Source organism: Chrysoperla carnea, chromosome 1 (assembly GCF_905475395.1).
Source record: "Chrysoperla carnea chromosome 1, inChrCarn1.1, whole genome shotgun sequence".
Lineage (NCBI taxonomy): Eukaryota > Metazoa > Arthropoda > Insecta > Neuroptera > Chrysopidae > Chrysoperla > Chrysoperla carnea.
Window position 1 is genome coordinate 131,501,441 of NC_058337.1, and position 13,384 is coordinate 131,514,824.

Consider the following 13,384-nt stretch of genomic DNA (forward strand, 5'->3'; position numbering starts at 1 on the left):
TGGGGTTCTTATCTCAGATGATCCGGAAGTTGTGACCTTGGGCATGTACAAGAACAAGTCAGGCTTTAGAAACACATCAGCAATTTAAAAATAGTGATAAATAAGCAAAAAAAATTTCTTCATTAATATTTTATTTTAAAAAAGTAGTGTCACATTACTCTTTTCTTGGAAGAGCGGAAGTCAACATCCGGTCGTTATAAATGCTTACTAATCATAATTCAAATGATCTCGAAACGGATTTATAACGCATTCCACACTTCCTCGTTGACATTCATTATAGTGCAAAAGTCTATATTATGGGAGAGTAAATGACTAAAATATACAAACTTGCATTCCTCATAACGAGTTCTTTCATTTGATATGCTACATGATATATTTGGAGAAAAAATTTCCTTCCCTTACGAAACTAACCCTAAAAATCCGAATTCGTTTCTTATTCGTCCACAGTTGGATTACCTAATGCGTTAAATGTATATATATGCTCTAAATGTAGATTATTTTGGCCAGCACATTCGGAGGAATCCTGCTTAGGAAGATAAATAGACACGCAGATAGACAAGAGTTGTACACGGTGAACCACTTTAATCTACCGAGCTTGGAGGGTGACATCTAACGATAAACTTTAATTTGACCTTGAACTAGACTTTTAAGGTCAGTTCAAGGGCAAGTTGAATTTCATAAATAGGATCATCTGTTTTTGAAATTTTACCTTAATATAAGCACTTGCTTTTTTTAAATAATATTTCAAGGTCATTTCAGGATTCAATTGAAAAAAAAAATTTTTTTAATTATATTTTAACAAGTGAAAACAAACAATTGACTGATTTAATTGTTGAAATACCATGTATAGACAGTGTAAGCTTAAGGAAAGTTAAACAAACAAACACATGCATAATATATGTAACGTATACAATAGGTACCTGTGACGTGTAGGGTAAACAGTGATGTTTACGAAAAAATGTTTCAAACAAAAGTTGATTATTTTATTATAAGGAACATTTTTTACATTTAAACTTTTGTTCCATCTCTAACGGTTTGCAAGATAGGTCCAAAGGACCCAAGACCTTGACCTATGTCGCTCATTTACGAACTCGACCCCACTTTTTTCGTCCTGAGCATGCTGTAAAAATTCAGCTTGGTATCTTTTTTCGTTTTTGAGTTATCGTGATAACGGACGGACAGGTGGAAATGGACTAATTAGGTGATTTTATGAAAACCTTAACCAAAATTTTGTTCGTATCATCAATATTTTAAGCGTTACAAACTTGGGACTGAACTTAGTATACCTTGATATAATTCATATAAACATGGTATAATAAACTTAGTATACCTTGATAGATTTCATATATACATGCTATAAAAATTCATCTTGCACTTGAACTTTCTTGGCGAGATATTTAGGTGGATAGATTTATTTAATGGCCCATCTTTTTTATCGGGTGAATAAAAACCATGACTAAAGACAAAATGATAAATAGGTACTATAGTAAATTTTTATTTGCTAATAAAAAAGTTTTATACCATGTGTGTATGTACCATCTAGGCATATACATATCTGTAGTATGACAGAATACATCCGTTTAGTAATGCATCTAAGCGAGAGGTATTATATACATGTATTAAACACTAGTTGAAAGACGCTTGGAGAGTGGGAGTTTTTTAGTTACAGATAACTAGTAAGTATGCAACAAAACTCCCACTCTCTGCATGCATAAAACAGAAGGTCTGTCGTATGGTATCTGTTGTCTTACGACACATGTATATATAATACCTCTCGCTTAGATGCATTACTAAACGGATGTATTCTGTCATACTACAGATATGTATATGCCTAGATGGTACAAACACACATGGTATATTATATTGCAACTGAGAAAGTTCAAAATTTCATCCCCACTCCTCTCTAAACTTTGCAAGTATTTGGCTTAATTTTTCATCTGAAAGTTAAAAAATTTATTTCATAATATTATCTCAATTTGAAAGGTCATTGATTTATTAAAAAATTTCTCCAAAATTTTGTTATTATTTAGACAAGTGTTAATAAGTAGGTACACGTAATTAAATGTATTTCAAAAAATAAAAATATATAAAGCGTTTTTATTTCTAATTCGAAATTAAAAATTTTAAAAAAAATATATATATCGTTACGTGTGAAGTTCCATGTTAAGGTACTTCTACTCTGTTGTAGCAGGTATATAAAATCAGTCATCAACTTGAAAATTGTTAATAGATGAGTCAACCTTTTATAGGCTTTCTTTAAAGTATAAACAATAAAAATAAAAAAAATCATAACATTACTATAAAAGGGCAATGGGGCACTTGATAAAATGATAAAAATAAAATTTATTAGAGATACATTTTCATTGTTTATTTGTTTTTATCATTTATTATACAAGTACCTCAACGTAACAGAAGTAAATGCAGTACTCGAAATTGCACACGATAAGATTAATATTGATAACATCATAATATTAACTACTCATTATTCACAGACAAATCGTCGCGTCGTCACAATCGAGAATAGTTCCTCGAATAATAGTCATCCAAAATTATGGCAATTTTATTAAATACCATTAATATGGCAACGCAATTTCAAAGTGGTTCAGAGTTTCATTTAATAACGACTAATGAAATTCAAGAAAATGATTATCGAGAAATTGAACGATCCAGACGAAAATTTTTAATTATTTTTAAAACTGCGCAAGTGGTAAGTACTTTTATAAAACCATTTTTTTTAAACACAAAGGAAAATTAAAATTTTTCCAAATTTTTTATGTTTTTAATTTAATTCAAGTGTAATTTCTTTTAGATTTTGTTATTGATTAGTTTAACTTTGCTAATAATTGGAAGTCATTTGGTCGAAAAAACAATTTACGCAAATATTACGTTCATTGTTCATGGAGCGTTTTTAATGTTTCCAATTGTCGTTTTAAATAATCCAGGCTTTTATTCAACAAAAAATCTTGTAAATATTTTTATTTATTTTTTTATTATCTGTTTTTTTTTTTTTTTTTGGAGATAAGAAAGGCGGAAATGATTATGCAAAATTTCATATAAATTGGGGATTGCCTTAAAAGCTGTGTTAAAGATTATATATATAATTATATCACAATTTTTTTATCAAGAAAAAAATGTATTGATCTTTTGATTAAAATAAAAATCGATAAATCAGTGGCGGATTTAGAGATTTGCCGCCCGTAGGCTATTCAATTTTTGCCGCCTCTAAATTTTGATATCTTAGTTCACAATCATATCAATTATCTATCAATAAAATTGCAACTTTATGATTTGTGCTCCATTATCCTCATTACATCAACTTTTCCCGTATGGTTAGTACCATCGAGTACTATGGTACCGTGTTAGATCCTTGATTATTTTTGAGCTCATAAAAATTATTTGTATTTTCTAAAAAAGTTGGCTTTGTGAAAAAGTTAACAAATGTAAACATTCAATTTAAATAATTCGTGTACGACATAAGCGCTTAAGGCATGATCATTTGGATTTTCCAAACTTTTTCTTACTACAAATAAAATAATTAACTGATAAAATGTATCCATTTTCTAATCCGCAAATTGTCTAACTTCATATTTAGTAGAGGGAATTTTTTTATTGTCATGTTGCAATCGTTCAAATATCAGTTATTCGATTGATTTAAACAAAAAGACTATACTTATTCTGAATCTCTATAAGATATCGAACTAGTTTTTTATTTAATAAAAATTAGTCAGTATTTTTTACGCATAAAGAAATAACTTTCTGGAATAGAATTTGACAATTTGCAAACTTGCTGCAGCAATCATGATTAGACCTTCGATATTGTATCAAGATTGAATTGTGTAAGGAGATCTCATAATTATTAGGTACACGGAGAAAAAATTATAGTAATTATCAGTGAAGAAAATATGTAAAAATAACTAAATTTCGACTATAATATGGAATCGCTATTGCGATATTCTAAAAATTCATGATCATTACATTATAATCAAAAGCGTTTAGCAATTGTTTATGCAGAGATTTTGAGATATTTATTATTTAGCACTGTATATAGGACTATATTTCGGTTTTTGTTGAATATTTTAATTCCTCTATAATTTTTGAAATTCGTATTTTGTGTGTGTATTATAATTTTTTCTAAATTTTGTCAATCGAAATAAAAATTTATGAACTAAATTTGCCGCCCCTTAAAATTTGCCGCCCTAGGCTCCAGCCTACTCAGCCTGCTGGTAAATCCGCCACTGCGATAAATCGTTTGTAGACGCTTAAGATTGTAGATAAAAATGGTGGGTGGGTCAATTTTGGTTAAATATGACGTCATTTTAGTGATAACCAAGTTAAAATTTGTGACGTAAATCAATGTTGCCAAATCTCCTGTTTTAATGGTAGATTTGCCGCTTATTTATTTTAAATCTGTCGTTTTAACCTTTCGTAAATCGCGTGATAAGCGCGGCGTCACATTTAAAAGTTTTTTTATAACCGCCAGAAGCTTTGCAATAAATCTAATACATATTCTAAATATTCTTGTATTCATTAAAACAAATTTCATTGCAATTATTATATCTCGAAATTAAATATTTAATTTTAAATTATTGGGGCAGATCGAATCACCGTTGTCAAGCTAACTGTATGTCCATCTATGTTTAATTATTTGAACTTCTAATTATGATTTATAAATTTTTCTATTTTCTATTTTTATTTATGTTGGGCGGAAATTTCACGCGATGGGCGAAGAATTAAATAAATTTTTCTCAAAAGCTAAACGGATTAAAAATTTTCAATACAGTTTTGCTTTCCTTTCTCTAGAAGTGAAAAATTATAAATTCATTCTTATATGTCCGCCATCTTGAATTTATAGATCACAGACCCACACCTAAAAAATTGTATGTTTATGAGTTTTTGAATTTTATTGGATAACTGTGACTTACATAAGACAATTCTCTGTAGGAGAGCGGTTTCTTTCACGGAACTCATTTCCAATTTTGAAAGGTTTACACCAAAAGATTCCCCGTTTTATTGAATGTCGGGCAAACATTTTTTTCATTTGTTTTCTTAAGTGAACGAAATCAAAAGTTCCGTGAAAGAAAACGTCCTGTTACTGAGAATTTTCTCTCGTAGGTAAACATTTGTCCAGCAGGTCATAAGTCTCAATTGTGAAGTAATTCCAAAGTTCTTCGCTCCGCTATTCTTAAATTCAATTTCCTCGATAAAAACTAAAGTTGTCCCTTACATTATTTTGCAAAAAATTTTGTTCAAAAGTCTTTATAATTGTACAATTAACCCTTCTTTAACCGGAAATTCAAAATTTTGAGTGAATTTGAATAGGATTCAATGAATGAATTTTAATTATTTTATTAATTCTAATCTCAAATTGAAATTTTCAGATGGGCTATAATCTTGTAGCCGTTATTTTGATTTTAACGAATGGTGCCATGTCTGTTGCCCATTGGATTCAAATCCAACAACATATCGCCAATTCAAGCATGGTTATCGATCCGACAACATTATCCTATCATCAAATGAAAGGATTTTCTGGAATACTACAACTATTAACTGGTGTATCTTATTTAATTGAAACAATCGTATTTCTACTATGGAATTTTTCCTAATAGAAAAATTATTGAAGGAAAATATATGAAATGTATCATATATTTATATAAATCATCGCAAAGATCATGGACTTGATTCATTATGGCTGGACCCCAAATTATCAGTCATTTATATTTTATTGGAATGAAATTATATATTAAAAGAATTGTACATAAAAATAAATGAAACCCAGATGTGGTTTCAGAAAAAAAAGGAATTTGGATTTTTATGCTTGAATGTGTTGTGGTACGAGAGTTTGTGGCAAAAAATTGAATGATTTTCGTCAAAAGTTATATTTTAACGTTGACGTATTGTTTATTTCAACGTTGACGTATTTTTTTAACGTATTGTCGTCAGAGACCCGGGTGTTGGAATGTGAGAAATATTTTGTAGTCAAAGATGTCTAAATGTTCAATAAATGTAGTTTAGTTTTATAATTCTGAATAAAAAATTAAAAAATTGTTCATTTGTATTAATTGAAAATAAAATTCGAAGAGATAGAGTTCTAAGACAAATAGATCCAATCCCAACTCCGCAATCTTTTTAAGAATATTGCGGACCAAGAATATTCCGCAATATTTTTAACAATATTGGTACAGTCGAGGCACGTTAATTAAAAGGAGAAAAATTTGTTTCGGCGTGTATCATAAATTCTAAACTTACGAGGCAAATTCCGACCAGTCACCATCAATCAATAATACGTGAAAATTAAATTAAAAAATAATAAAAATCGGTTTACCAATTTTGGAGCTACGATGTCACAGGCAGACACGTTAAACCTATAATGCCCCTCTTTTTTAGTCGGGGGTTGAAAATACTCGAATCAGTTTGGATATCTTATTTAATCTTAAGTTTCAAACTAAAGTTATTTGTTGAAATGCGAAAAGTGATAAAAAAATAGAATATGTGGATCGTAGAAACATACACGTTTTGTTCCCTTTTACAAAATGAAAGTAGTAACCGAAAAAAGTTTTCGTAACAACAATTGAATTTCAAAATAAAAAAATTTGCCAAAAAATTTAAGAAAACGCAAAAACAAATTCTCTTTCCTTAAAAGTAAACAGAATTACTTGCAAGGAAGAATTAAAATGCTTTTAATAAAATTCAAATCTAGAATTTAATTATTATCGATATAAACAATTAAAATGGAGGATATTTACTGCTTTGTAAATAAATATTGTTTAATACATTTCTAAAACTTTCTATGTATTTTTTTTTTTATTATAAAGTCCTAGTTATATAATTATGAATACTACAATAAATATAAACGATTTTGATAAAATTTGTCGAATTTGTTTAATAATCAAAGAAAATATGATTGAAATATCAACACGTGAAATAATACATATGTTAGAGGAATGTACTTCTGTACAAGTTAGTAATTCAAATTTTTTGTTGAATTTTCTCTTATTTTACCTTTACCAAGAAATAATTATATTTTACATGAATTAAAATTAATCAAATATAAAATTTATGTTTCTTCACTTTAAATGATAATTGTTTAATTCACCCATTCCCCAGTAGCCTGTTTCTGTTAAAAAATAAGCCTAGTAAAACTGTTTTTAGTTTTAAGAATTAGAACTTAACTGGATTACAAAAAAGAACCATTTTAATTTTCGGGCGTTCGTTTATTTTCAAGAATGTATTTTCCTTAAATAATTCTACTTCGTTTCATTTAAAAACTATCTAACTATTCCCTCACTTTGAGCACGAGTTTAACTATATAGACCGTCTTAAAGACCGGTATTTAACTCGAAAAGTTGATCGGAATTTTACTTTAGTCTACTGCAATAATTTTCTTTTATGAAATATAACTACATATAAAACTGAAAGGGTCGGAAATGATGTACCTTAAAATGAATGAGAATAATCCGCGAGGAGTATCTACAATTGTATGTAGGCCTCTATCACGAATCGGTGACAAAGCGGAGTTCAATTATAATCGCATTTATTTATACAGACGGGTAGCTTGCCAGAATTTATTTTTTTCTCTTGTTTATATACCGCCTACTTATAAAAGTTAATTTTTTTGTATTCTTGTTGAAGTGAAAACTTCTATAGAGGTGCGTTAGACAATTGGTAGGGTAAAATCTTATGGATTCATGTCAGTAATGCTACGTTATTATCATCATCATCGTCAGAAACATGTTGACGATGATATTCTAACAGATATAACACCGTAACCAAGGAAACTCAAACTTTTTTAAATAAAAAAACACTACAACTCTGTAATAATAATTAAAAATGTACAATTAACTATTAACTAAATGATTCTGATCTTTGGTAACTTCTGATTACTGTTCATAGATGGCGTTTGACATAAAATTTGAAAAAAATGATCAATTTTATGATTTGTTTATATTTTTATAATATTAATTATTATTATAGTTTTTTATACACACGTTAATTATTATTTATTTTTTTTTTTTAAATTAGGAATCGAGAGATCTGAAATTACCTGAACACATATGCCTTGAATGTTCTTGGCAATTAAAAACCGCTTACGATTTTAAAAAACAATGCAACGTATCACGAGAAATTTTATATTCAATATTAAGAAAAGAGGAAAATTGTAAAGAAAATATTAAGACTGAATTATATGAAGACTTTTCAACTAAAACAGAACTATATCCATACAGCGAGGTTGAAACGTTATTAACCGAAGATACAAAAGAAAATTGCATCGAAACTAAGACTGAGATAATTAATAATGAAATAAGTAAATTAAATTCAGAGGATTCAAATGACTGTGAAAAATACTCTGATGATGAAATCCAAGGAGGTGACGATTCATCTGAAGAAGATGAAGAATCAAATGATGAAGATGAATCAAAACATACCGAAGAATCGGATGACAATGAGAATCATGAAGGTTACGATCGTAAACAACGATCTTTAGCTGATATTTTGCTCAAGAAATACAAAATTTATGGATTAACGTGTAATATATGTCATAAGGAAATTAGTACAAGATCTACGTTATTACGTCACATGGAAATTCACGATCAAAATCGTGCGCTGAAATACAAGTGCAATCTTTGTAATAAAGGATTCTATGCTGAGGAAAATTTAAAGAAACATATAAATCGTCATATGGGTAAAACAAAGCTACAATGTGATTTATGTCCGAAACGATTTTACGTGCTAAGTGCACTCGGTGTACATTACAAGTCTAGTCATAAAATTAAACCGAAACGTTGTACACGATGTCCTTTGGAATTTTACCACCCTTTACAATTAGAACAACATGAACAGACTCACGATGAGAAAAAATTAATCTGTGATGTATGCGGAAAAGTTTTTCCAAAGAAAAATAAATTAACACGACATAAAAAGAATCATACACAAGATCGACCGTTTACGTGTTCAATCTGTAATAAATGTTTTAAAACAAAGGGCAGCTTACAAACACATATCAAATTACGTCACGAAGAAACGGATCGTCGTGAAATGTGCTATATTTGTGGGAAATTAGTACCAGTTGGAACATTTACGGTACACTTAGAGACACATAAAGATCGTAGTGTTGCATGTCCTGAATGTGATAAAGTTTTTGCAAATAAAATTATCTTAGAACGGCATATTTACCATAAACATACCGATGATGGTAGTGCCACGAAATTTTATTGTAAAATATGTAACAAAGGTTTAGGTAGTAAGGGTACATTGTCAACGCACATGCGTATTACGCACTCGGAAGCGAAAAAAATTGAATGTCATATATGTGGGAAAGCGTATAAATTGGTATCGCATGTTAATGTACATATTAAAAGTGCCCATATGGATATTAGACCGCATATATGTCAAACATGTTCGAAAGCTTTTCATAGTAAGTCTGAATTGAAAAATCATATGCGTACGCATACTGGAGAACGGCCATTTCCATGTCATATATGTGGTAAAGCGTTTGGATTTAAAACTGTACTTAAAACTCATATGAAAGTACACTCAAAATAAAAATTATCTTTATTTTAAATTTTTTTTAAAAGACTAAAACAAAAATCAATTGAATTTCACACTGCTTCCACTTTTATTGTATTTATTTCATTTTATTTTAATTCAGCTATCCAGAAAAACGTAATCGGATATCTACTGCGGTGTGAAATAATTTCAAAGTCTTTTTTCAATTAAAATTACTCAAAATGGTGATTGTAAAGTTTGTGTAAGATTTGAATAAAACTATAATAGTTTGAAGCGCTTACATTCTTTCAATAACCATACCAAGCGATTAATTTTATACAAATTAGATATAGAAAATCTATTATCTTAACGAAGAAAACAATTCTTGCCTAATTTATTGAAAAGATTAGCAAAAAAAAAAAAAACTCATAGATTTGCAGTTGTGTGTGTGTATTGTATACATGTATGGATATAATGTCTTAGTATTGTACACTGTTGTAACAATTAGTGCACATAATATATGTTGATGATTATAACGAGTGAACTGACTGAAGTAGATGTAGAGAGAGCTTGTGTAGGATAACAATGCGCATTCATTTTTGTGCGGGCGCAAATATTATATTATATCTATCTCTTGCGTATTGTTATTCGGAACTAGCCCCATTTTGAGTGATGAAGTTGGTCTATTCAGTACTTTATTGTTCTGAACATACACATTGTTGAAAAGACTAATAAGACTTTTATTTGTATATAAATAATTTTATCTCATTTTTTTAACTGAATAAAATTTGTATGTTATTATTGTTTATATTATTCATTGATTACCTTTTTACGGCGTGAGCGGCGAGTACCAACACCTACGGTCTCGCGGCTTGAAGAATGCGACAAAAAAATCTATTCGTCATCTTAGTTTAGTACACGATAAATTGTATATTATTACTCTGTGAAATTTGTGTTTCATTCCAAAGAGTATAGGGTAGAGAAGAAGCAGGAATATATTCATTCCACTGGCAATTCTTAGATAAAATATAGATTGAACTATCAACTCTATTGTAATTCTTGTCTACTTCAATAGATGTCACCATTAACACAACAAAACAATAGTTTGACAAAATTTAATTATTCGACCCATCAACTTATTACAAACATCAACTTTATTTCTACCTCTTGGACAAATAGACGGCTTCAAGCCTAGCTTTCAGCCACTAAGCTCGCTGTATTCACATTGTAGTATGTATAGCATTATATATTCTATGATGTATAGATATCAGTTTAGAATGCATAAGTATAATTATAATTTTTTCCAAAAAAATTTAAAATAACTGTATGTGATGGTGGGGTCAATTGTTCTTCAATTCAGCTGTTCAATCTAGCCACAGAATGATCTGATCCGGGTTATTCTTAGCGTACTTGTACTACCGTCGAGACGAACCGGACCTGTGCCATCAGTGCCCTTAGTAATGCGTTCCTCAGATAGCCACTTCCAGATCACGTTGTGTATTGATTGAACAATTGAAATAGAAATATTAAACCTATGGATTAGAATTCCAACACTCTACCAAGCCTACCACAACCACCGTTGGAAATGACAAAAAAAAAATATAATGTAAATTTTTGCGCAATTGGTCTATAGTTGACTTAGATTAGAGCTAAAACTGCACTAAAATTGGGTTGGTTTTTTTAAAATTATGAAAAAAAAGATTGTATAATTGGTGTTTGAGAACTTTCTTTTAAAATTTACCAGAGACCCCGCTTTTGATACGAACTAGGGTACTTTGTATCCGTAGTCAGAAGCGCAAACAACGGACACCTATCTGGTTCATTTGTTAATATTTAATAAGTATAATTTTATTGTAAGAAAATTTGGTTTTATCGTGAAATCACCGACCACCTTTATTGTAGCAAGATAAATTGAATTGAATTGAATTTTATAAGCTATAATACTTTGAAGTTTCATCAAAATCCACCAATTAGTTTTTGAGTGAAAGCGTAACAAACAAACAAACAAACAAAACAACATTCACATGTATAATATTAGTTTGGATTAGGATTAATTATTTGTAATTTACTATTATCACGCAAGGTTGTTTATATCTCACCTACGTATAAATAACTTAAAAACAAATTTTGTCGAATTGAAAAATAAAACTCGATAAAAACATAAATTTGTTTTTGAATGAAATATGTAAACAACATAGGTATATTATTAATTTATTGTGAATTATATTTTTGTAACTATGATAGTGTCATAAAAACTGATACTTGGTTTTAATGTTGCATATACTTATGTAATCGATTTTAGAAATTTTCTTACAAATGCATATATGCCTGTAATATCCTGTACCTGTAGGTACCTATAGGTAGTGATGAATCTGATATTACAGGTAATCTAATAGATAAGATTATGTAGAATAAGAAAGTATGTTTGTTTGTGCCATTTTTACAACAAAACGGAAGCATCAACGGGCATAAGTTTTTGCAGGGGAATATAATTGAAGCACCAACGAGTTGAGATGGAAAGCCATGTGAAATTCATTACTAATTCCTTTAAACTTTTACGAAGCAAGATAATAAATGCCTTCAATTTTGCACCTCTCTACATTTTTTCTTGATTTTGACAATTTTTTCTGCAGTTCCCAGAAGGATTACTAATTCCTTTAAAGTTCAACGAAGCAAGATAATGTTTCCAATTTTTTCCCTCTCTACATTTTATCTCGAATTTGATAGTTTTTCTGCAGTAATTTGTGGTTTCCAAAATAAATATCTTCTGATATTTGTATCAGCTAAATTTATGCCTTTTTTGGCTAACTGATCAACTCATATAAGGAAAATCAGTAGTACTTCGATTTCTTACACGAGTGGAGTACCTGCGCTCTTTGCCATTGCCATTTTCCGGCTTATCTACTGGATTATTATTTAGGCTCATATTAAAACTTACTGGCAACTATAGCCCTAAGAATAGGTATCGCTGGTATTGGCTACTTTAGACGAAACATACTATAAAAAAGTGTTAGCTTTTTATCGAATCACTGTGTAAATAATATATACGTAAATATTTATATTAGAAAATATAATATTCGGCAAATATTATCAAAGAATATAATTTTAATCGATTTCATTATAAGTAAAAACCGTTTAAGCATAACTAAAAGCATGACAAATATTTTTGTATAAAGAAAATTATAACAAGCGGCACTCGTTTTTAAATCAAATATATTTAGAGTGATGAAATGAATGTTATTTGTGTGTTATTTCTTCTATAATAGATTTTCTCTAAAACTTTAGGAATCAATATATCAAAAACTATGGTATACAACGTGTTCTGTTATTGATTGCAGAAACCTAGCTCCACAAAATAAGCTCCATCAAGAGCAACAAAAAAACTATTTTTCAAATTTGGGTCTGGGGGCCTAATTTAGGAGATACGGATATGTCAAAAATGGATACATTTGTTCATTCGCTGATTATCATTTGATAACCAGTAGCCAATGATAATCAGTAGATATGAGTAAGTTTCACTTAATAATGGAAGGGATTTAAAAAAAAAAGTATAAAATTATTTCATTGGAATTGGTCAAACTGTCCCACTTTTTATATTTGTATTCTATTATTGTGAGAAAATAATAATAATTATAAGTAAACATTTTATCATAGGGCGTAAACAAACAAACCATATTAGATTACGTACAATAATCTAATGTTTTTACAAAATAATATAATCCAATTAAATCATTTTATACTTTTTAAAAATCCCTTCCTTAGTTGAATATTATTAAATGAAATTTACTAATATCTACTGATTATCATTGGCTACTAGTTATCGAATGATAGTCAGTGAATGAACAAATGTATCAATTTTTGCCATACCCATATCTCCCAAATTAATCCTCAGATCCAAATT

At 29.2% G+C, this 13,384-nt stretch overlaps 2 protein-coding genes across 3 annotated transcripts; both read left to right on the forward strand.

The window, feature by feature from the left end:
• Positions 1-2,134: 2,134 nt before the first annotated feature.
• On the forward strand, positions 2,135-5,998 carry LOC123305786. Of its 2 annotated transcripts, XM_044887611.1 has the most exons (4): positions 2,135-2,191; positions 2,493-2,707; positions 2,810-2,965; positions 5,379-5,998. In XM_044887611.1, exons 2-4 carry the CDS (start codon positions 2,552-2,554, stop codon positions 5,601-5,603), a joined length of 537 nt encoding a protein of 178 aa, XP_044743546.1. In that variant the 5' UTR covers positions 2,135-2,191; positions 2,493-2,551; the 3' UTR covers positions 5,604-5,998. The 2 variants fall into 2 exon arrangements, with proteins under 2 accessions (XP_044743546.1, XP_044743547.1); XM_044887612.1 differs by lacking the exon at positions 2,135-2,191 and having other exon boundaries at positions 2,402-2,707.
• A 785-nt stretch (positions 5,999-6,783) lies between these two features.
• On the forward strand, positions 6,784-9,565 carry LOC123305657 (gastrula zinc finger protein XlCGF57.1-like). Its single transcript, XM_044887435.1, has 2 exons — positions 6,784-6,957; positions 8,020-9,565. Exons 1-2 carry the CDS (start codon positions 6,829-6,831, stop codon positions 9,538-9,540), a joined length of 1,650 nt encoding a protein of 549 aa, XP_044743370.1. The 5' UTR covers positions 6,784-6,828; the 3' UTR covers positions 9,541-9,565.
• The last annotated feature ends 3,819 nt before the right edge of the window (positions 9,566-13,384 follow it).